Here is a 20,391-nt window from a genome sequence, read left to right as displayed (position 1 = left end):
TGTTACTGTTCTGAGCTCCATTCTCCTTTTCTCCACCAAGTGGAATCTACATCCTCCTGTGAGCTGGTGATGAGGATTCAGTGATTCAGTGCATAGAGCTGGGGGCGGGATGAAGGGGGCATAGCCTAGAGCAGCAGTGACAGCTGTGAGCCACTCCAGGGACCTTGACACCATCCTGAAGACAGCCCAGGAGCCTCACAAAGATTGAAGCAGGGCTGGTGCATGATGTGTCTGCATTTCAGGGGGACCATCAGGAGTTGAGGGAACAGAGTCTCCCTGCCCCCCTCCCTAGATGTGACCTTCCCAAGAGAAGTGAGGGGGCTTTGTGCAAACAAAAATGATCATGAAACCAAACTAAGTAACCTGCCCAAGCTCAGGGCTGCTGGTGGCAGATGGGTCTGTGGACCCCAAAGGCTATGTCCTTTCTGTATTGCCACCTCAAGGGCCACAGGAACAGATTTCAGCCCTGGAACGAATTCACTTGGACTTCTGTAGACTCAAAGCAGAAACAGGATTGGAGCAACCTTTCATCAGCTGAAGCTTGAGCAAGGCTGAGCAGATTCAAGCCGAGGCCCTGTCTCCACATAACACAGTCCCAGCACCAGCCAAGGGGTCCTGTGGGGTTGAAACCCAGCCTGCGCCTGCGTGCCAGGGTACACACGCCAAGGTTGCACACAGCAACCTTTTCTAATACTCTTGATGGTGCTATCAACTGACCAAGCCATATGCACCCACCAGGCAGTGTCTATCTGGAAAGGGAGGCTTTTTCTAACTCACACAAAGGTACTTTCTAGGCTAGAAGCATCCATGTCCACAAGGAGGAAGAAAGTCACGGAGGTTGAGTGTCCCTTATCTAAAGTGTTTGGTACCAGCAGTACTTCAGGTATGTACCTGATTTGGGAATATTTCCATGATACTCATCAGTTCTGCATCCCTAATCCCAAAATCGAAATCAGAAATGCTCCAAAGTGCATTTTCTTTGAATGTCATGTCGGCACTCAAAAAGTTTCAGATTTTAGAGCATTTCCAATTTTCCAATTAGGGAGAGTCAACCTGTAACAGTTTCTTAAAAACTCTTTTGCTTTTGTACAAACATAACCTCATTTTGATCAAAAACAAAGACTGTCTTCTGGCAATGTGGAGATTGTCACACACACAGAAAACCAGATTATCAAAATTTTAAATGATTGATGGGGTTTATTTCAGGTCTAAGATAACTGGGTGAATAGTTCAACCACAGGCCAGTAGAAAACAGAAATCTACCCGGAGGCTGGTTGGGGCAGGGCTGGGGGTGCTCACCTGCCAGGCGATCCGTGACATCGAGCATTGCACGGCCACTCAGGAAACGCACCCGCCCAGCAAACACTGGAAGAAGGCAAAGCTTGTCTGAAAGAGAAGGGGGATGTCAGTGGCCATGCCGCTGGGGACTGAGTGATGCCAGCACGAGGAGTTTGCAGAGCCACAGACCCACAATGCCTGCATGGGGGTGAGGCCTTCAGGGGAGCTGAATTAATTTTTCCAGGTCACAAGGGGCCACTTAAAGTGAATGTATGTAGCGTGTTTGGGAAAGAGTAAGTGGCCTGAAATAGTTAGGCTGGCTCCCAAACAGACCTCATTTATTCCCACAGATCTGGTTTGTATTGTCTGTGCTTCTCAAAATTGCCATAGTTTTGGGGCAAAACAGAGTAGATATATGGATAGGTACATAGAAAGATAGATAGATAGATAGATAGATAGATAGATAGATAGATAGATAGAAGATGGATGGATACATGGATGGATGGATGAATGGATGAATAGATGATGAAGATAAGATGATGGAAGATAGATAGAAAATAGAGATGAATGTATGGATATACAGATATTCTTTTAGGGGAAACTGAGTTACACAAAGGTCAGTAAAGGGTTAGGATCAGAATTCAGAAATTATAGCTCTTCTCAAAGCCTGAATTTGTGCTCTAACTACCAAGATGTACCCACAGCCAGTGGTGGTTTATTTCCACACTGAACACACTGATATCATCTATGTAACAGGCATGGGGCTAGAAGCCAAGTAAAACCCAGTCCTCCCATCCATCTCAAGAGGCTCCTCTGACGAGCAGACAGAGGCTCAGACATGAACCCTGACACAGGATGGGAAGCACTGTGCTTTTATAACCAAGAGCCTGCAGGTCTGAAGCCAGGGTGACCTCTGGTCTTGGTGGGCCTGGGCTCTCCCCACTTCAGCACGGTCAGTCCCAAGTCCCAGGAACCCAGGATGCTTGGTCATTGTTGGAAATAGATGCTCGGTGCTGCAAAGAAAAATTAGCACTGAGACAAAGGATCTTTCAGCAACGCAATTTTTTACTTCCTGGACTGCAGGAAGGGTACCCTTGCTAACCATTGTGCCACGAGAGTACAATGAACAAAGGAAAACAGATTTATCCCTTACGCACTTGGGGTTGACCTTACTGCTGTGGCAGATCTCCGTTGGCTGAAGCCAGACCTCACAATCTAAACCAAAAGCCAATTGGCTAATAACTTAAAACTTTTCTAAACAGATAAAAGCAACGGAGAGCTGGGACATGTCTATGAGCTCATCCAGCACATATATCTTGGTTGAAGTATAAGGACATAAAATGTACCACATGCCTGTAAGCATGGCATGTCTAACAGCTACGTAGGATAGGGCTTAACAAAGTTATTAGCACACTTATGACTTATTCTTTAACACGAAAGGAAACTGTAAAAAAGAACTTTTCTACTTCCCACAGTCATTCTATGCAGAGCAGAAGCATGGCTCCGTGAGGGAGCCGCCAGACTAAGCAGCCCTAGCAGGGTCAGAGGAGGGAGTCTGTGGGTTGAGGAGCAAGTATTATCATCAGTGGTTTATGTACGACCTCACTGCCTGGGCCTGATTTTCTTCATGCTTGTAAACTCCAGGTGGTCTGAATCCCAGACCCAGCATCAATGTACTTGCAAAGACGGCTAAATTTATCTTCTCTGTGCCCCAATACGCCTTTCAGGAGGTTTGGAGAAAGAGGGATTTTAAACCCTTTTTTAAAAATTGTCCCAGTGTCCCCGCCCCCACCCCCAATCCCAGCTCCACCAATCATCCAGCCACACCCAGCCGCAAGGCACAGCTCCCCGGCTGCCCAGCCACTCCCACAGGTAAAGCTCTGGGGACTGAGCACCTCTCCATTTGTATCTTGAAAGAACTGAAATAGTATGAGTGTTTATTACAGAGATGAGCCACTCTGTAATGGTGAAATCACAAGCAAATGGGGTGGGGAGTTTCCAGGATAAAGAGGCTCTGGCTTCTTCATATTCGAGGTCGACTGCAGCAGGACGCCGTATCTACTGAATTTAGCAGCTGCTTGTTTCTCCCCATGCTAGCTGACACCTCCTGCTTTCTCCAACTATTAAACTCGAAGAGCTGCATGTCTCACAAAGATACACAAGGTGAGAAAAGTGGCCCTGTCCTAGAAAGGTGGCTAAGCTGAGAACTACGCATCATCATCAGAACCTCCTCCCTGTGGACTACAGAGGAACCAGCATGCCAGGCTCCCAGCATTTTGCAACCATAGTAGTCTCAGCTTAATTCAGTAGGAGGTGGGGCAAGTAACACAAAGCACTTTTCAGAGATGTGGCTCTGGGGCTGGCCTGCACCTGTCAGGGAGGGGAGGGCAGGTGGCCTGCGTGGTGTTACCACAGCAGCCCTAACTTGCGTGTCCTGGGTCCCAGGAGCTGACATCTCAAGGGCAGACTTCTCTTTGCAGGGGACAGAGTTTTTAGAACTCTGCACGAGGAATTCTTTCCAGTCTGACCTTTCCCAAGTTCCTTCAAGACCTCAGCACACAGCCACTGCAGAGGGGAACTCAAAGCTTTGCTTTTCTCATCAGGCACAAGTTTAGCTCAGAGCTCATCCCTGCTTCCCTTGCTCTCCTCCTGAGGGATACAGAGGAGAAAATGTACCCGGGTACATCTCTGCTGTTTGCAAACGCTCCATCCGCAAAGCAAGAGGCTTTAAAATAATTTGTCCTGGGAGATAAATGAGATGCCAGCTTCTAGAATATTGCAATTAGCAAGACAAGGTCTCGGGGTGCATTGGTAAAGCTGTTAATTGCAATAAGAATAGGTTTTTATATGAATGGCACCTGTTTTATTGCTTCCAGGTGTTTCTGTTTGTCCCACCCCCATCATTTACCTGGGCTCAGATTTGAAAACAAGGACTTCTTCCTCCTTGGTCATCTCCCACAATACTCAGTCTAGAACATTCTCTAATGTAAGGAACATAGCTGTGCTTTGGTCAAGGATAGGCCAAGATAAACATCCAGAGTGACTCAGCAAGTTTAGGGCGCAGGCGTATAACTCCACTTGTTATCACAGCCATGAAACCATAACATGGGAAGGCCATGCCTTGGCCCGAAGCCACTATTGTCTGTAAAAGGTATAATTGCCCTGCTGACACTGTACAGGCTGGTGTGTGCCCACAGAGTGAAGCTACTGCCCCCTGTAAGAGAGAGTGACCATCTGGCAGATAGACATAGAGCCAGGAAACGGCTGTGCCCAGAGGGAAAGAGTTAAGCCACTGACCCTGAAGACAAGGGAGAACCAGTGCAGCCGCGTGTGGGATCCACCAGACTAAGCAGCTGAGACCAAGGAGATGGTGTGAGAGCAAGCTGCTCATGAGAGCTGCTTCTGAATAAAGTCATCTTTCACCTGCCTACCGCCCCCCAAGTGTTCTTTCTGCTCATCCACCCCCTCCCTTCATACCTCAGCATGAACTCGAACCTGACTCTGGGTGTGACAATTGGCTTATCACGAACCTGACATCTAGACACAGTTGGGGGGTCCCCACTTCTGGCCCCAAACATCCTCCCTCCCCAAAGCCAGAAAGTGAACTTGGGGAACACTTAAAAATACATATCCAGGTCAGACATGGTGGCACACGCCTGTAATTCCAGTATCTTGGGAGGCCAAGGCAGGAGGATCGCCTGAGGTCAGAAATTTGCAACCACCCTGACTAACGTGGTGAAACCCCACCTCTACGAAATACACACAGACACACACAAATAGCCAGGTGTGGTGGTGCATGCCTGTAATCCAAGCCATATGGGAGGCTGAGACAGTAGAATTGCTTGTACTTGGGGGGCAGAGGTTGCAGTGAGCCAAGATCACGCCATTGCACTCCAGCTTGGGCAACAAGAGCGAAACTCTGTCTCAAAAAAACAAAATGCATATCCAGCAGAGACCTGTGCCAGACCATGCTCCCATGGTGCACACACATGGCAGGTGTTGCATAAATGCTTGTAGCATGCAGGGCAATGTCGAGACAGAACACAGTGTGCCTGAGCTGATCTATGAGCCCCAGAGCACTATGCCCAGGCAGGTGGCCTGCCTTTCCTCTGGCCACTTTTAGAGTGAAGGCTCACCTTTCAGGTTACCTCCAGGTTCAATAAGACACACTGAAGCATAGCAGTTATAAGAGCTCTGAAAACAGACTGCCTGGGTTTGAATCCCGGCTCTTTCATGTTTTACTGTGGAACACTGGACAAGCCATTTAGCTGCTCTCTGCCTCAGTTTACCCATCTATAAAACGGGGATGATACTAATAGCTTTCTCATAAAGTTGCTGTAAGGGTTCAATGAATAAACAGTGCTGAGGATAGTGCCTAGAGCAGGCGTCCCACACTTTTTACACAGGGGGCCAGTTCACTGTCCCTCAGACCATTGGAGGGCCACCACATACTGTGCTCCTCTCACTGACCACCAATGAAAGAGGTGCCCCTTCCTGAAGTGCGGCAGGGGGCCGGATAAATGGCCTCAGGGGGCCACATGCGGTCCGAGGGCCGTAGTTTGGGGACGCCTGGCCTAGAGCATATAATTACTATGCAAATATCAGCTAATATTGTTACTATTATTACCTTAAAACTCTCTGAGAGCCCAGCAACCAACATGGTAGAAAGACCAATGAAGAGGCTAAAATCTACTTTTTAAAAGCTGAAAATCTACACTCCGCTAGCCTAGCCTGGGGCTTTCCTAGGCTCCTTTTCTGCATCACAAGGAAGCAAAGACTGGCCTTGCAATGGAGAGAAAACAGAAAGCAACCTCAGCCCAGCGACGCTGTCCTTCCCAGGCTCAGACTCCCCTCTCTACAACGGGGTGGAGGTCTAAGGGGCCTTACACCTGTCCCATTCAGCCAAGCCCTGAGGCCACCGGGTCACATCATCCTCCAGCTACTGGGAAGCCAGATAAGAGCTTTTAAGAAAGTGTAGAAAACATAGTAGAAAGCAAGGACAGTGGCAGCAAGGAAATGAGCCAGACTGGGTCAGACTGGGGTCCCCCAAATAACCACAGAGTTGGTAAGTTATGACATACCACACTCACCGTGGCTGCCAACACTAAGTATGCTCATCTAAAGAAAAAACTGAGACTGGGCCAGGCGCGGTGGCTCACGCCCGTAATCCCAGCACTTTGGGAGGCCAAGGCAGGTGGATCACCTGAGATCAGGAGTTTGAGACCAGCCTGGCCAACATGGTGAAACCCCGTCTCTACTAAAAATACAAAAAAGTAGCTGGGCATGGTGGCGCATGCCTGTAATTCCAGCTTCTGGGGAGGCTGAGACAGGAGAATCACTTGAACCCGGGAGGCAGAGGTTGCAGTGAGCCGAGATTGCACCATTGCACTCCAGCCTGGGCAACAAAAGTGTAACTCCAACTCAAAGAAAAAAAAAAAAAAGAAAAAGAAAAAACTGAGACTGATTCATTTGCACAGAAACATGCAAGCTACAGTGCAGCCACATGATGGAGCTGTTAAAAGTGACTCAAGGCCAGGCACAGTGGCTCACGCTTGTAATCCCAGCACTTTGGGAAGCTGAGGTGGGGAGATCACCTGAGGTCAGGAGTTCAAGACCAGCCTGATCAACATGATGAACTCCATCTCTACTAAAAGACAAAAATTAGCCAGGTGTGGTGGCAAACACCTGCAATCCCAGCTACTTGGCAGAAGGATCGCTTGAACCTAGGAGGTGGAGGTTCCAGTGAGCCCTGACTGCGCCACTGCATTCCAGCCTGGGTGACAGAGCCAGACCCTAATTCAAGGAAAAAAAAAGTCACTCAAGAGTATAATCTTCTGCAAATGCGTATGCTGACTTTTTTAAAGCAGGATGCAAATTCAAATGTATAACATCACAACTGTTGCACTGAGCCCCTATTAACAGGAAGCGTATCTGGTTCAAGAGACCCAGAGCCAACAAACGGACATGGGGTTTTATAAGGGCCTTACCTACAGGGGAGAGACTCTAGTGACTGCGGGCTGAATGGGAGAACCTCATGGCCCAGTGTGGGAGGGCTGGACAGGAAAATCGCAATCATCTGCAAACAGCATACAATTTATACAGCATATTCACCTGGCAACCTTCATTTACCCCCAAAACTTGGAGCCTCAACCCCCTGTGTGGCTCATGTTCCAAGGGACAGGTCGGGGGCTCAGATGTGCCTCATAAACAAGGAACAAATCTCCGAGTTGGCCATTCTCAGGTTCCTTTGCTCAGAACACATGTTCAGGTATGTCTGCCATTCAAAGTCATTCTAAGGGGATGCTTAAATTATTGCTATCAGGTGTGTTTACCCTACAACACCCATGCACACAAATATACATAGGAAAAAACTCAAAAAATGCCAAATGTTAATAGCGGTTTCTTTTAAAAGTTGGGACTATGAGTGAGGGAATTTTTTCCCTTTCAAATGCTTTGTATTTTCATTTTCTCAATAGTAAGTATGATTTCTTTACAGTGGTAGAAGCGAACTTTAGATTTTTTAATTAACTAGAGATATTGCCTAATGGGAAACTGGGTAGTGTTAAATGAAAGAAGCAAGATCAAAACTGTATTTACATTATGTTTTTTAACCAGGGAAATTTGTATATAGAGATACAAAAATAGAAGATGGAGATATTTTTAAGCAGTTGGTATACTGCGGAAGCATCATGGATGCATTTTTAAATTCCATTAACAATATAATGTTCATAGGATTTATATAAGGTAATAAATTTAAAGTCAGAGAGCAAAATAGCAAAAGTAGACCTGAAGCCACCCCCATTCCAAGCTTATCTGCTCTCTCCAGTACTGACCAGGGGCTGGACTAAATTACGAGAGTTCCTTTTGGCACTGAGAAGCCTGAATGCTGAGGTCTGACCAGGAAGGGATGAGCTGTCAGCAGCCTGATGTTTTAATTAGTGACGTTTCCTCTGTAACTAACTCAGTAACAGAGCCCAAAGACAGAGCCAACTAGTTGACTCAGGAACTTCCTTGATCCCGGAATAATTCTCCTGAAATCAGAAGATCTTAGTGCTAAGTAGAAAGAATGCCACTTGAGCCTCAATCCCAGAGAGGCCTCAAGGCTGGCAGTGACAGATGGCAGAGGTCAAGAAGCAAGCTGCCAACATGTCTCATTCCTTACTACTTCCCGAGAAAAGGACACGGGCAGAAATCCCTACCTGCTCCACCGATACTCCATACAACCCCACCCACCTTGGGGAAAACAAGGGCTCAGAAGAGATGATGCTGGCTTCTTTATCACTGAATTCTAGAATTAGTGAGTTCTAGCAGGTCCCCTAAGAAGGGCATCCACCCAACCTGGCTGTGCCATCTGGACTTTATGCCAGAAGACATCTTAGCTTGGCATTATTCTTGCTTGATCCTCTTGACCTCCAGGATTGCAGGAAATAAACAGTAATCTGCTGAGCTGTTGCTCTGTTAGTTTCCACATTGAAATATTTCACAGCATTGAACAGTTCATCTCCAGCCTGGAGCCCAGAATCCCTTATGCAGCATGAAAAAGGAGGGTTGGGGGAACACTCCTCCTATCAGAGAAACTGGATCATATCCAATTCGAGCCACTTCCAGGAGAGGCCTCTGGTGGTAAGGGTCCCCCAAGAAACCACTAGAACCACCAGGCTCAGCTTGGGTGATCTGGGAGAACTTTATACCCCTTCTCTTCCGTCCAACTTGCACTCTCTGCCGCTACCACTCAATTCCCTGGGACACCGAAGGAATTTAGCTACTTCCATCTGCAGCCCAGGCTCAGACCATTATAGGCAGATAAGAACCATTCCCAGAGACAGAGTCTACCCTAGGTACTCCCGGGCAATGATGAGTTCTCCTTGTGGATGACCTAACTCCCTCCAGTTCTGACCTATGTGGATGTGGAAATCAGCCTGGCACTTCAAAGTTAGGAACACTTTCAAAACCTGTTTTGCTGGCTGGGCTGAGAGGGTGTGGCTTACAGCAAAGCCACTGGGTCCAGATAGCCCATGCCTCCTCACCTGCTCAAAAATGACTTGGATCTAAAACAGTATATTTGGCTGGGCCCAGTGGCTCACACCTGTATTCCCAGTACTTTGAGAGGCCGAGGTGGGTGGATTGCCTGAGGTCAGGAGTTCGAGACCAGCCTGGTCAACATAGTGAAACCCCATCTCTACTAAAAATACAAAAGATTAGCTAGCCAGGTGTGGTGGCGCATGCACCTGTAATCCCAGTACTCAAGAGGCTGGAGCAGGAGAATCAATTGAACCCATGAGGTGGAGGTTGCAGTGAGCTGAGACTGTGCCATTGCACTCCAGCCTGGGCAACAAGAGTGAAATTTCCATCTCAAAAAAAAAAAAAAAAAAAAGTATATCGTACCCTTTGGGCTCCATCAGAGCCTTTTGCCAGGGATTTACTGGATCCCATTCGTCCCTTTGAGGCCCACAGCACTCCAGCCTGAGCACTGACCTTTGGATTAGAGAGGAAGGCAGCAATGCTTCCCGTTGCACCAAAGCCTCTGGCTGATGAACCAGAGGGTACCTTGTCAGCCATACCCAAAGAGGCCCTGTCCCGGAAGGAAGGAGTTAGGCATCTTCCTGGTAGCTACAGTCCTGCCATCAGGTGAGTTTAGATCACAAAAGCAGGCCATCCCCAGGCTCTCCTTTCCAGGAGGTCCAGTCTAGTAGGGGTACAGCAGGGCCCCAAATAAGAGGGACCTGAGCCTTGTGACAATGTGAGACACGACGTTCTGTTGCCTGAAGCGCCACAGTTCCAGCAAGCTCAAGGAGGCTGGCCTGATGGCAACAGGTGGAAACTAAAACACCTGGTGGGGAAAGAGTTAAAAATTTCTCTCCCTAGACAAGGATGCTTATCCTTTCCAAATAGCTAAAGCCCATTTTGCTTGGTACAGGTTTTCCCAATAAATCCAAGGCCCATAGTGATTTACCAAGCGCCTTGGTTATTGGCAACAGCAATCTCACTTACCCAGAGCAGCGCTGAGAACAAGCCGTAATTTAGAGCTGGATTTATATTGTTTGTTCTACAGCAACAAACTCAGCAAATCATAAATTCCCTCTGAGATGAAGAGCAGAAATTGACAATATTTATGAACTCAAGAGGCAGAGAGGGACCTGACCAGGCCTTTGATTTGTAACTGAAACTTTTCCTGGAGCCTCCAGCCAAGGGCATGGCGGCTGTCCCAGCCCCAGGGAGCTGGGCTCAGGCCAGGAAGCAGGTTGGGGAGAAGCCAGTACGTCAGTAGGTGTGTCCAGCCCCACTAAAGGATGGTCTTTGGATGCTAAAGGCAAGATGTTGCTCTATGCTCATTGGGACACACAGCAACAAGGCGAACAGGCGGTTTTCAGACTACAGCTTCCTCGTGCTGAAGCAAGGCTTGTTTGGGAAAGCTGGTCCTTCTGCTGGGCCGGACATAAGTCTACTCATGTGCTACTTTTTCCATACAACCGAAGTTTGGAATTTGCACTTTGGTCCATGTACTGAGTACACCAAACATCACTTTATATATTCCATGAAAGGAATAAGAAAACACGAGCAGATGTACCAACACTCCCTGTAACATCCCAGAAGCAAAATGTCATACCAAGAAGCTCTCACCTTCCCTGATGTCTCTTCCATAACTCCCACCTTTTTTCCCAGATATCCTCTATCCCCTCCCTCCACTTCCCCTCCATGCCCATCACCACAAACCCCACCCAAACGAAAGCCTTCCCAGAACTCCTGACTCATCCACTGTGGTGCCTTGTGGCCCTGGGGGGGGTCATTTCCCTCCACTTCCAACCATCCAGAGGTATAGGTGGACGTGACATAGGAAAGCCCACCAGCCAAGACCTTCGGAAGCCCTGGGCTCCACCTCTGCCCTACACAGCCTCTCATGAAACATTTGGTCCAGGAACCAACCAAGGTCATATCCACCTTGCGGATTTCCAAGCAGGCAGGTGGGTATGATGACCACAGCCACGCAGGCCCAGGTGGGACACTCACCCAGGCTCTCAACCATTGCATCCAGCACATCCACGGCAGCCGCATAAATCCCCGAGTTCTTGGAGTTGAGGTTGTCTGCAGCAGCGATGATGATGGAGAGCAGCATGGGGTGTAAGCTCTCTTTGAGGAGGGGGACCATCCTGGCGAGGGACTCCAGCGCCCACTGGTTCACTTTCTTGTTGGAATCCTGAAGCCTTGGGGTGAAAGCATCAAAGACCTATTGAGGAAATAAACCAAAAGCACATGGGAACCCAGGCTGGCGGGACTCCCACCGTGCAGGCAGCTTGGAGCTCCCCCCAGCCCAACAGAGCGCCCTTGGCAGGGACTCTTCCTGAATCCCTGACCTATGCCAGAGCACTCCCAAAAACGAAGAGCTCACCTCCTCAAAAGCGTGGTCATGAGGGAAGGAACTCGCAGGTACTGAGCACTCATCGCATGACAAGTGTCCAGGACATCTTGTTAGTTGCTCTGCACTCTCCTTTTCACTGACTGATCTTAACCACCCAGGGAACACGTGTTATCACCCTCACTTTCCCATAAACAACAGCAACAGCTGGGGCTCCAAGACGCTCAGTGATTTGCCCAAGATCACATAGGTAGTAAGAAACTTGGATGGAAACCCAGGTCTGCTGACTCTGAGCCTGTGTCTTTGTTCAGCAATGAAATTGACTGTCAGCAATGTCACTCCACGAAGAAGCAGGCAGCCACCGTAGCGTTCAGCCTGTGAAGGGCTTGTACCTACTCCTAACACATCTGTTCAGCTGCCACGGCCCCGCCACCTGTCCAGCTGTACGCTCTGCCCCAAACATTATGCACCTAGCTCCCCAGAAGCAACCCAAGGCCTCATCCCAGTATCCTCCACCTCTGCCTCCAACCCGACTCGCTGTAAATCTGCTAGAAAGACAAGAGACATCGCTGAGCATTTCCAAGGTGTCAGCAGGAGGCGGTGCCTCACCCACTCAGCCACTCCCAGGTAGTCATCACGTGACAAAGGCCAACTGCACGGCGAGTGCTCCTTACACCCGGAGGGGTCTGACACAACGTCCAGCCCCATTCAGGGCAGTCCAAATTCAAGTTGCACCCACAGGGGAGAGACAGCCGGGAGGGGAGAAGCCGGCAGTGCTCACCTGGACCAGGTGGGCAGCCACGACCTCCGGCCTGGCCTCACAGAGCTCCAGGAGCCGCCCCACGCCTTCCATCCGGGACCTGAAGTCCTTGGCCTCCAGCAGCCGCGTCAGCTCGCGCAGCTGCTCCACCATCTCCCGGGCGCCCCGCAGCGAGGAGCGCAGCCCCACCAGCCTCGGGCCATTGGAGCTGAGCCTAGGTAAGGAGCAGAGTGTCTGACCCCCAGGGAAGAGCCCCGAAGAATGAACCCACTTCTGGTCCCATGCCACCTTCTACAGGCAGGTAGGGCAGAGACAAGAGTGCCACCTGCAGCTGAGACCATCCCCAGCTTCCCCTCCACCTACAGCGTGTTGCCCAGGGCCCTAAGGGGTCAGGGGTCAGGGGTCAGGGTTCTCTCCTCCCACCATTTTTTTTCTCTTTTCAGAAGATATTTAAGCAGTGGGAGAAGTCAGAGTGAGGTAGTAGCTATCCATAAAAAAATAACTGTACACATTTTTTTTTTTTTTTTGAGAGAGAGAGCCTCCCTCTTGCTGCCCAGGCTGGAGTGCAATGGCATGATCTCAGCTCACTTCAACCTCGACATCCCGGATTCAAGTGACTCTCCTGCCTCAGCCTCCCAAGTAGCTCCGATTACAGGCATGTGCCACCACACACCCGGCTAATTTTTGTATGTTTAGTAGAGACAGGGCTTCAGCTCGTTGGCCTGGCTGGTATCAAACTTCTGACCTCATGATCCACTGACCTCAGCCTCCCAAAGTGCTGTGATTACAGGCATGAGCCGCCACGCCTGGCCAGCTGGTGCACATTTAATGTACGAGTGGAGAAAGACCTTGGAGGTCATCATGGCCAACCTTCTGCCTGGCCCCTGTACTTGAGCCCCCGCTGGCTAGGCTCTGCTCACATCCCCCAGCGACTTGGGAAATTGTAAAAAGCCGCCATTTTCTTACGCTGGGATCATATGCCCATCACAGCCCCGTGGCCTGTTCAGCCAGCGTGAGGGCAGCTCCATGCAGAACTGTTGTCTCCCTCCCTCAGTTCCAAGCCTGGGTCATTGAGCTCATGCCCTACACCCAGGTCCCATCCAGCGGGGCCCACTGTCCCTCAGTCTGTGATTCACTCCTTGTCTACTGAGAGCTGAGAGCTGTGCTGGGCACTGAGAAGTGTGAGATGAGAGCACAGCCTTAGCCTGTAGGAGCGCACAGACCAATGGGAGACCGAGGCGTCAACTGGGCTGACAGAGGTATAAAGAACAGGGCAGCCTGCCACCCTGAGGACGTGGGGACCGGGTGGTAGAGCTTCCTGGAGAAGGGCACAGGTGAGCTGAATCTTGCAGAACCAACAGGCATGTTCTAGGTGTGGATGACACCTAGGATAAGCACAGGCACAGCAGGGAGAGGACGTGGAGGGGCCCAGAACAGGAGCTGCTGTCGTGTTTTGCATATCCCAGGTGTGGCTCTGATCTGGCTGAGAGAGGAAGGGCGGGAGGGGGGCAGGAAGTTACCTTTGAAGAAGTGGGCAGGGGGCTTCCCTGAACTAAGGAGTTCAGACGGGATCAGCCCAGGACATTGCAGAAAGGCTTAAGTTTGAAGCACAGGAGTGACCATCGGACTCCTGCTTGGTTTCTAACTGCTCCCAGCACCCCCACACCCTCTCCTCCCAGCCTCCCAGTCCATGCCTTCTCATCTGCCTTACTTGAGGCTGGGCCTCTGAACTAGTCCCCGGCTGGCCACTCTGGTGGGTAAAGGATCTGCTGGTCTAAGCAAATGGGAAACACTGAGCTCTCAGAGAGCCTGACCACGGATACTAAAGGAATCCCACCCACTCAGCTGGGGCTGCAGGAACCAACTCCTACTGGCTGATGCTCCCAAGCCCAGGATTTGGTCTCCTTGGGATCTGGGTTGGGGAACACATCTTGCAAATGCATCTATTAGCATTGCAGACCCAACTAGGTCTCAGAGGTACCCCAGATCCACAGGTCCACCCCAGAGCTACCCCTGGCCATGGGCAAGCAGGACGCCTCTGTCAGAAGCCCAGAGAGACAAGAGCAGCCATACCCCTCCTCGATGGGCAGCCCATTCTCACACACCATCAGACTCCTTGACACCTTGTGGCCTTTGGTGGAGGGAAGTTCACCGTGATCTTCTGTTCCCTTGAAAAATATACACAGAGCATGAGCCAGAAGGAGTGGTCCTCCAGGGCACTGCCAGACATTCTAGTGTAGACATAACAACAGCAATAATCCCCTTCCGCCTAGAAGAGCTTCGGAGGTCACAGTTGAGCCTTCCAGGGCCCTGAAAGTAGCTGGGGCAGGGATCAAGATCCCCAGTTAACAGATGAAGGTGTGGAGGCCCAGGGAGGCTCAAGGAACAAAGGCAGTGGGGACAGAACCAGGTGTGAGCACAGAGGACAGAAATCACATCTATCCCACCTGTCAGGAGCAGTGGATGAAATTGATGCCTCTGAAATCCACTCCCCACTCCCCTGACCCACTCGAAGGCTGCCAGGCTCAGCACCGACACCCCCACCCCCAAAAGGCCATGAGCCACCCATGCCCCACAACTCACCTGCTGTTTAATGGCTGCCATGACCTTCTGCAAGTCGTGAGATGGGAGGGACTGCTTCAGAAATGCGTCAAACTTAGTGTTCGCCATCAAGATATTCACCATCTTCCGGCCATAAAATCTGCCACAGGAGAGAGAGCCAGATAAAGAAACAGCCTCCGAAATGCATAATAAATTTACTTTATAGCTTTACATAATCTTCCTAATTAAAGAGTTTTTAATACTTTTTCTAATTATAAAAGCAATCCCTACCCAGTTAAAAAATGGATTAATAAAAGAATAAACATCGCCCATAATCCCATTACCAAGAGAAAATCACTAGTAAATTCGTACATATTTTCCTACAGTCTTTTTTCTGTGCATTTACTTTCTAGTTGAGATCAGAATGTATATACAAGTTGTATCCAGCTTTTTCACTTTATCATTCATTAATCATCTTCCCAAGTCCCTTAAAACTCTCCATAAACATCCTTTTTAATGGCTACACAATATTCTGTTTAATGGCTATACCTAAATATACTCAACTTTTTTCTAATATGGAACACTTAGAAGTCTGAGAAAGAGTAAAGCACGACACTACAGGAGGGCATAGTTAATCTACCCGATGAACAGTGGTAGCAGGTAAGGAAATCAAGGAGGGCTTCATAGAAGAGGTGACCTTTGGGTTGGGACTCCACAGATAAGTAGGAGTTCACAAGTTGGGTGGGATCTGGGATACATCAGAGGAAAAGGGTTAGTTAGGACTATAACACAGTCTGACATGTCTGCAGGGGGATATGTTGGAGAATAGTAAGCAGGGGTTGGACACAGGAAACAGGCCAGAGGAGAACACAGGACCCTGTTTAGGGAGACGTGAAGGAGCTGGGCTTCAGCTTGCAGGCAACAGGAAGCGGAAGAATGATTCAGTTTGTACATTAGCCAAAATGTCTCTAGCAGCGGTGCGGAGGATGGCTCGGTGGAGACAAGGCTAGGGGCCAGGAGACATATTAGGAGGCCACCACAAGGGTCCAAGCCAGAGATGGTGCAGGCCTGAAACAAGGCAGTACAGTGAGGACGAGAAAGTACAGTCAGATCCAAGAGCTGCTGAGAAGGTTGAAGCCACAGGATTTGGTAGCTGGCTGGAAGTGAAGCAGGAAGCATCTAAAATCATAAATCATATTTCACTCAAACCTAAGGCTCCATTAATTGCAAAAGGCAGCCTTACTTTATTTTCCACTAAGGAAAATCAGAAAAATTAAAACTGGTGATTTCCACAGCCTCCAAAGACACTGCCCCGCGTGTGAAGGCAATCTTTCTACCTGCTATCTCAAGAAACAGGAGATAGCATTACTTGTCGGTATTTTTCTTCCTCAGTTGAGGTAAAGTTCTTATTGATTGCTTTGCAAAAAAAATGTGGGACTTGGTCATTCCTTCCACAGTGTTTGCTTCATTGAAATCTAATGGATAGTCACTGCTATGTGGCCAAGACTTTTCTCATATACAATAATGATTCCTTTCAATTGAAAATAATAGTGTAATATTTCTAAGAAACTTTAAACAGATTAAACTCAATAATTCTCCAGAGAGTATCCAAAAATCACTTCTGAAAATAAATTAAGTGTACAAAGAAAGGATCATAGTGTAGTTCCTACAATGCAAAACTTAATTCAGAAATTAATACTCAGTGACAATGACCAAGTGTGTGAAGGTGTGGATGGTATAACCACATCATAAGCTGGGCACAGTGGTGCACACCTGTTGTCCCAGCTACTTGGGAGGCTGACTCAGGAGGATTACATGAGCCCAGGAGTTCAAGGCCGTGTGCAAAGATCACACCTGTGAATAGCTACTGCACTCCAACCTGGGAAACATAGCAAGACCCCATCTCTTAAAAACAACAAAAACACCAACGTCATAATCACTGCCTAGCCCAACGGAAACCCAGCAGCAACTGTGAAATGCCTCTCCTTGTAAGATGCATGCCAACTTTAAAGATATTAAAATCAGGGGAGGATGTGTGCCTTGAAATCAAGGAAGTATGAGAGTCCCCAGTTTGCCTATTGGGTGGCTTGGTAAATAATGGTCACTTTTAATGATAGAGAACACAGTCAGAGAAGCAGACTTGGAGAGGAGGCAATGGGTTCATTTAGGGACCCTCAGCACTGGCAATGGCTGTAGGACATTGGATGGTGGGTCCCACGGGGGCTTTGGAAATCAGGGACTGATGCTCAAAGACGGATCTGGACCGGAGGGAAAGATTGGGAAGCCTCCGACTTTGCTGGCGGCTGGAGCCACCAGAAGTGAAAGCTAATAGAGGGACAGGAGGTCTAAAGACACCTTGGCAGCCACCTACACTCGGGTGGCAGGCAGGGGCAGAATGGCCACAGAGGGACAAGGAGAATCCCCAGAGTACAGTGCCATGGAAACCGGGAAGGACAGAGTTCCAGGAGGGAAAAGGAAATGTGGTCAACATCATCCAGTGCAAGGGAGAGGTCCGAATGGAGAGGAGCGTCAGATGTGGAGAGATTTTAGACCTTGATTTCCATCCCTCCACCAACAATTTAAAACCAACAAACAAACAGAAACCTTTTACTTCTTTTTTTTTTTTTTTTTTTTAACCTTGCATGGCAGAGCTACATGACACTTTACTACACGGTAGATGCTACACAAAGAATGGCTGTTTGCAGACATTTCACCCCGCCCCTCCAGTCCCCTAAAACTCACTCTTCAAAGCATTTTCGCCAAGTTTAATGGCAATGTGATTTGTGGTTTTTGCTTGTTTTTGCTTTCGTTGAGACAGGGTCTCACTCTGTTGCCCAGGCTGCAGTGCAATGGCCCTATTTCAGCTCACTGTATCCTCTGTCTCCTGGCCTCAAGTGATTTCCTTACCTCAGCCTCTCAAGTAGCTGGGACCACAGGCACAGGCCACCATGCCCCACTAATTTCTGGTATTTTTTGTAGAGACAGGATTTTGCTATGTCTCTACATAGCTCAACATAGCAGCCCAGGCTGATCTCAAACTCCTGGGCTTAAGAGATCCACCTGCCTCGGCCTCCCAAAGCGCTGGGATTACAGATGTGAGCCACTGCACCTGGCCAGGTAATGTTTTGTTTTAATTTTTTATATCCATAGGATATTGGGGAACAAGTGGCAGTTGGTTACATGAGTAAATTCTTTAGTGGTGATTTGTGAGGTTTTGGTGCACCCATCACCCCAGCAGTCTATGCTGCACCCTATTTGCAGTCTTTCATCCCTCACCCCCTTCCCACTGGTTTCCCTGAGTCCCCAAAGTCGATTATGGCATTCTTAGGCCTTTGCATCCTCATAGCTTAACTCCCACTTATGAGTGACAACATATGACGTTTGGTTTTCCATTCCTGAGTTATTTCACTTAGAGTAATAGTCTCCAATCTTGTCCAGGTTGCTGCAAATGCCATTATGCCATTAATTCATTCCTTTTTATGGCCAAGTAGTATTCCATTATGTGTATATATTCATTGCGTGCGTGTGTGTGTGTGTGTGTGTGTGTGTGTGTGTGTGTATACCACAGTTTCTTTATCCACTCATTGATTGATGGGCATTTGGGGTAGTTCCACATTTTTGCAAGTGCGAATTGTGCTGCTTTAAACATGCGTGTGCAAGTATCTTTTTGTAGAATGACTTCTTTTCCTCTGGGGAGATACCCAGTAGCGGGTTTGCAGAATCCGATGGTAGTTTTACTTTTAGTTCTTTAAGGAATCTCCACACTGTTTTCCATCATGGCTGAACTAGTTTACATTTCCACTGCCAGTGTAGAAGTGTGCCCTGTTCACCACATCCATGCCAACGTCTATTATTTCTTGATTTTTTGATGATGGCTATTCTTGCAGGAGTAAGCAAAACCTTCTACCTCTCCACTGATATTCCTCATTTCAGCAAATGGCACGATTATTCACCATTGTTCAGGGTAACACTTTAAGACCATCTTCAATTTGTCTTTGAAACCCTTACCACCTGCATCCTGTTGGCTCTGCCTTCAAAATACACCCAAAGCCACCCCCACACTTTCCAGTCCGAGCCTCCAGCCCCTCTGGCCTGGGCTGTGGGGCAGCCATCATCTGCTGTTCCTCCTGCATCCCTGCCTTTCTCTCTCACTACCAGTCCTGCAGCAGCCAGAGAGGCTTTATTTATTTATTTATTTATTTATTTATTTATTTATTTTGAGACGGAGTTTCGCTCTTGTTACCCAGGCTGGAGTGCAATGGCGCGATCTCGGCTCACCGCAACCTCTGCCTCCTGGGTTCAGGCAATTCTCCTGCCTCAGCCTCCTGAGTAGCTGGGATTACAGGCACGCGCCGCCATGCCCAGCTAATTTTTTGTATTTTTAGTAGAGTCGGGGTTTCACCATGTTGACCAGGATGGTCTCGATCTCTTGACCTCGTGATCCACCTGCCTCGGCCTCCCAAAGTGCTGGGATTACAGGCGTGAGCCACCGCGCCGGGCTTTTTTTTTTAATCATAAAGGCTAGCAAGCATGTAAAGAAACACTCAAACTCATTATGAATAAGCAGGCGGGAAATGCACTCTAAAACAATGATGAGCTATCATTTTTTACCCATTAGATAGATAAGAAATGGAAATCCAGACATTGCCGCACTGAGAGGCTGGGCAGGAGGGAGGCCGACGCGGACCTCAGGCAGGGCGGGGCTGCTGGAGCGCACCTGCGCCTGACCCGCAGTCCTGGCCCTGGGCACGTCAGAGGCAGTGCCATGCAACACTGTTTGCAGCAGGGAAGAACGGGAGGAACGGCAGGCACTACATCCCCAGGAAGTAAGCTCCAAGACAACAGGGGCTTCATTTTTCTTTTTCACTGCTGTATCCATAATAACAAAAAGAGTGATCATTAAACATCTCCAGAAAAAAAGGCCTGAATGGTCTCGCAGCGAACAGTGCTGGGGTGAGGTAGAAACAAGAGCAATGCTCTCTGGGTAGAGGGAAATGGAAGGGAGAAAGTGAGGACAGGAAGTCTGGGCCCCTCCCTGAATGGGCTTGGCCTGACCGAAGGGATGGAACAAGAGCTGAAGGGAAAAGACACAGCTTCCATCCACCTGCCTGTCCCTCTGCAGGGTCCCAGGGAAGCTGAGCTGCGTCCTCCAGGCCCCTCAGGGCCGGCTGGTTCCCCTCCCTGCCCCCAGGCCCATGGCCCTGCCCTACCTGGTGTCCTGGTTGGAGTCCTGGGCCAGCCTCACCAGGTTGCGCACCAGCATGTCTGTGCTGTCTCTGGTGCCCGAGAGGAGCTTCTCAGCGCCGATCTGCTCCAGCACGGCCCAGAGGTGCTCGGCTGTGCATCTCCGGACCAGGGGGTTCCGGTGGCTGAAAGGAAATCATGGCCAGGGGTCAGTCTCAGGATGGTGGAGTGGGAGTCCCCAGACTGCAGACCTATGCTTCATGCCAGCCAGGGG

The 20,391-nt window shown here is 49.1% G+C and overlaps 1 protein-coding gene across 4 annotated transcripts in view; it reads right to left on the bottom strand.

Annotated features, from left to right (window-relative positions):
* Window positions 1-20,391, bottom strand: part of TOGARAM2 (TOG array regulator of axonemal microtubules 2) — a 74,325-nt gene that overhangs the window by 5,918 nt on the left and 48,016 nt on the right. For 3 of the 4 annotated variants that reach the window (XM_039463915.2, XM_039463923.2, XM_074395647.1), the window contains 6 exons: window positions 20,144-20,302; window positions 14,976-15,093; window positions 14,466-14,560; window positions 12,414-12,606; window positions 11,287-11,503; window positions 1,300-1,386 (listed from right to left, as the gene is read on the bottom strand). In XM_039463915.2, coding sequence (XP_039319849.1) covers window positions 1,300-1,386; window positions 11,287-11,503; window positions 12,414-12,606; window positions 14,466-14,560; window positions 14,976-15,093; window positions 20,144-20,302 — 869 coding nt within the window. Of the gene's footprint in view, window positions 1-1,299; window positions 1,387-11,286; window positions 11,504-12,413; window positions 12,607-14,465; window positions 14,561-14,975; window positions 15,094-20,143; window positions 20,303-20,391 lie in introns of those variants that run through there. The other variant, XM_074395648.1, reaches the window with a different exon arrangement.

The sequence above is a fragment of the Saimiri boliviensis genome, chromosome 1, assembly GCF_048565385.1.
Source record: "Saimiri boliviensis isolate mSaiBol1 chromosome 1, mSaiBol1.pri, whole genome shotgun sequence".
NCBI classification, from domain to species: domain Eukaryota; kingdom Metazoa; phylum Chordata; class Mammalia; order Primates; family Cebidae; genus Saimiri; species Saimiri boliviensis.
This window is presented reverse-complemented; position numbering and strand designations above follow the sequence as displayed.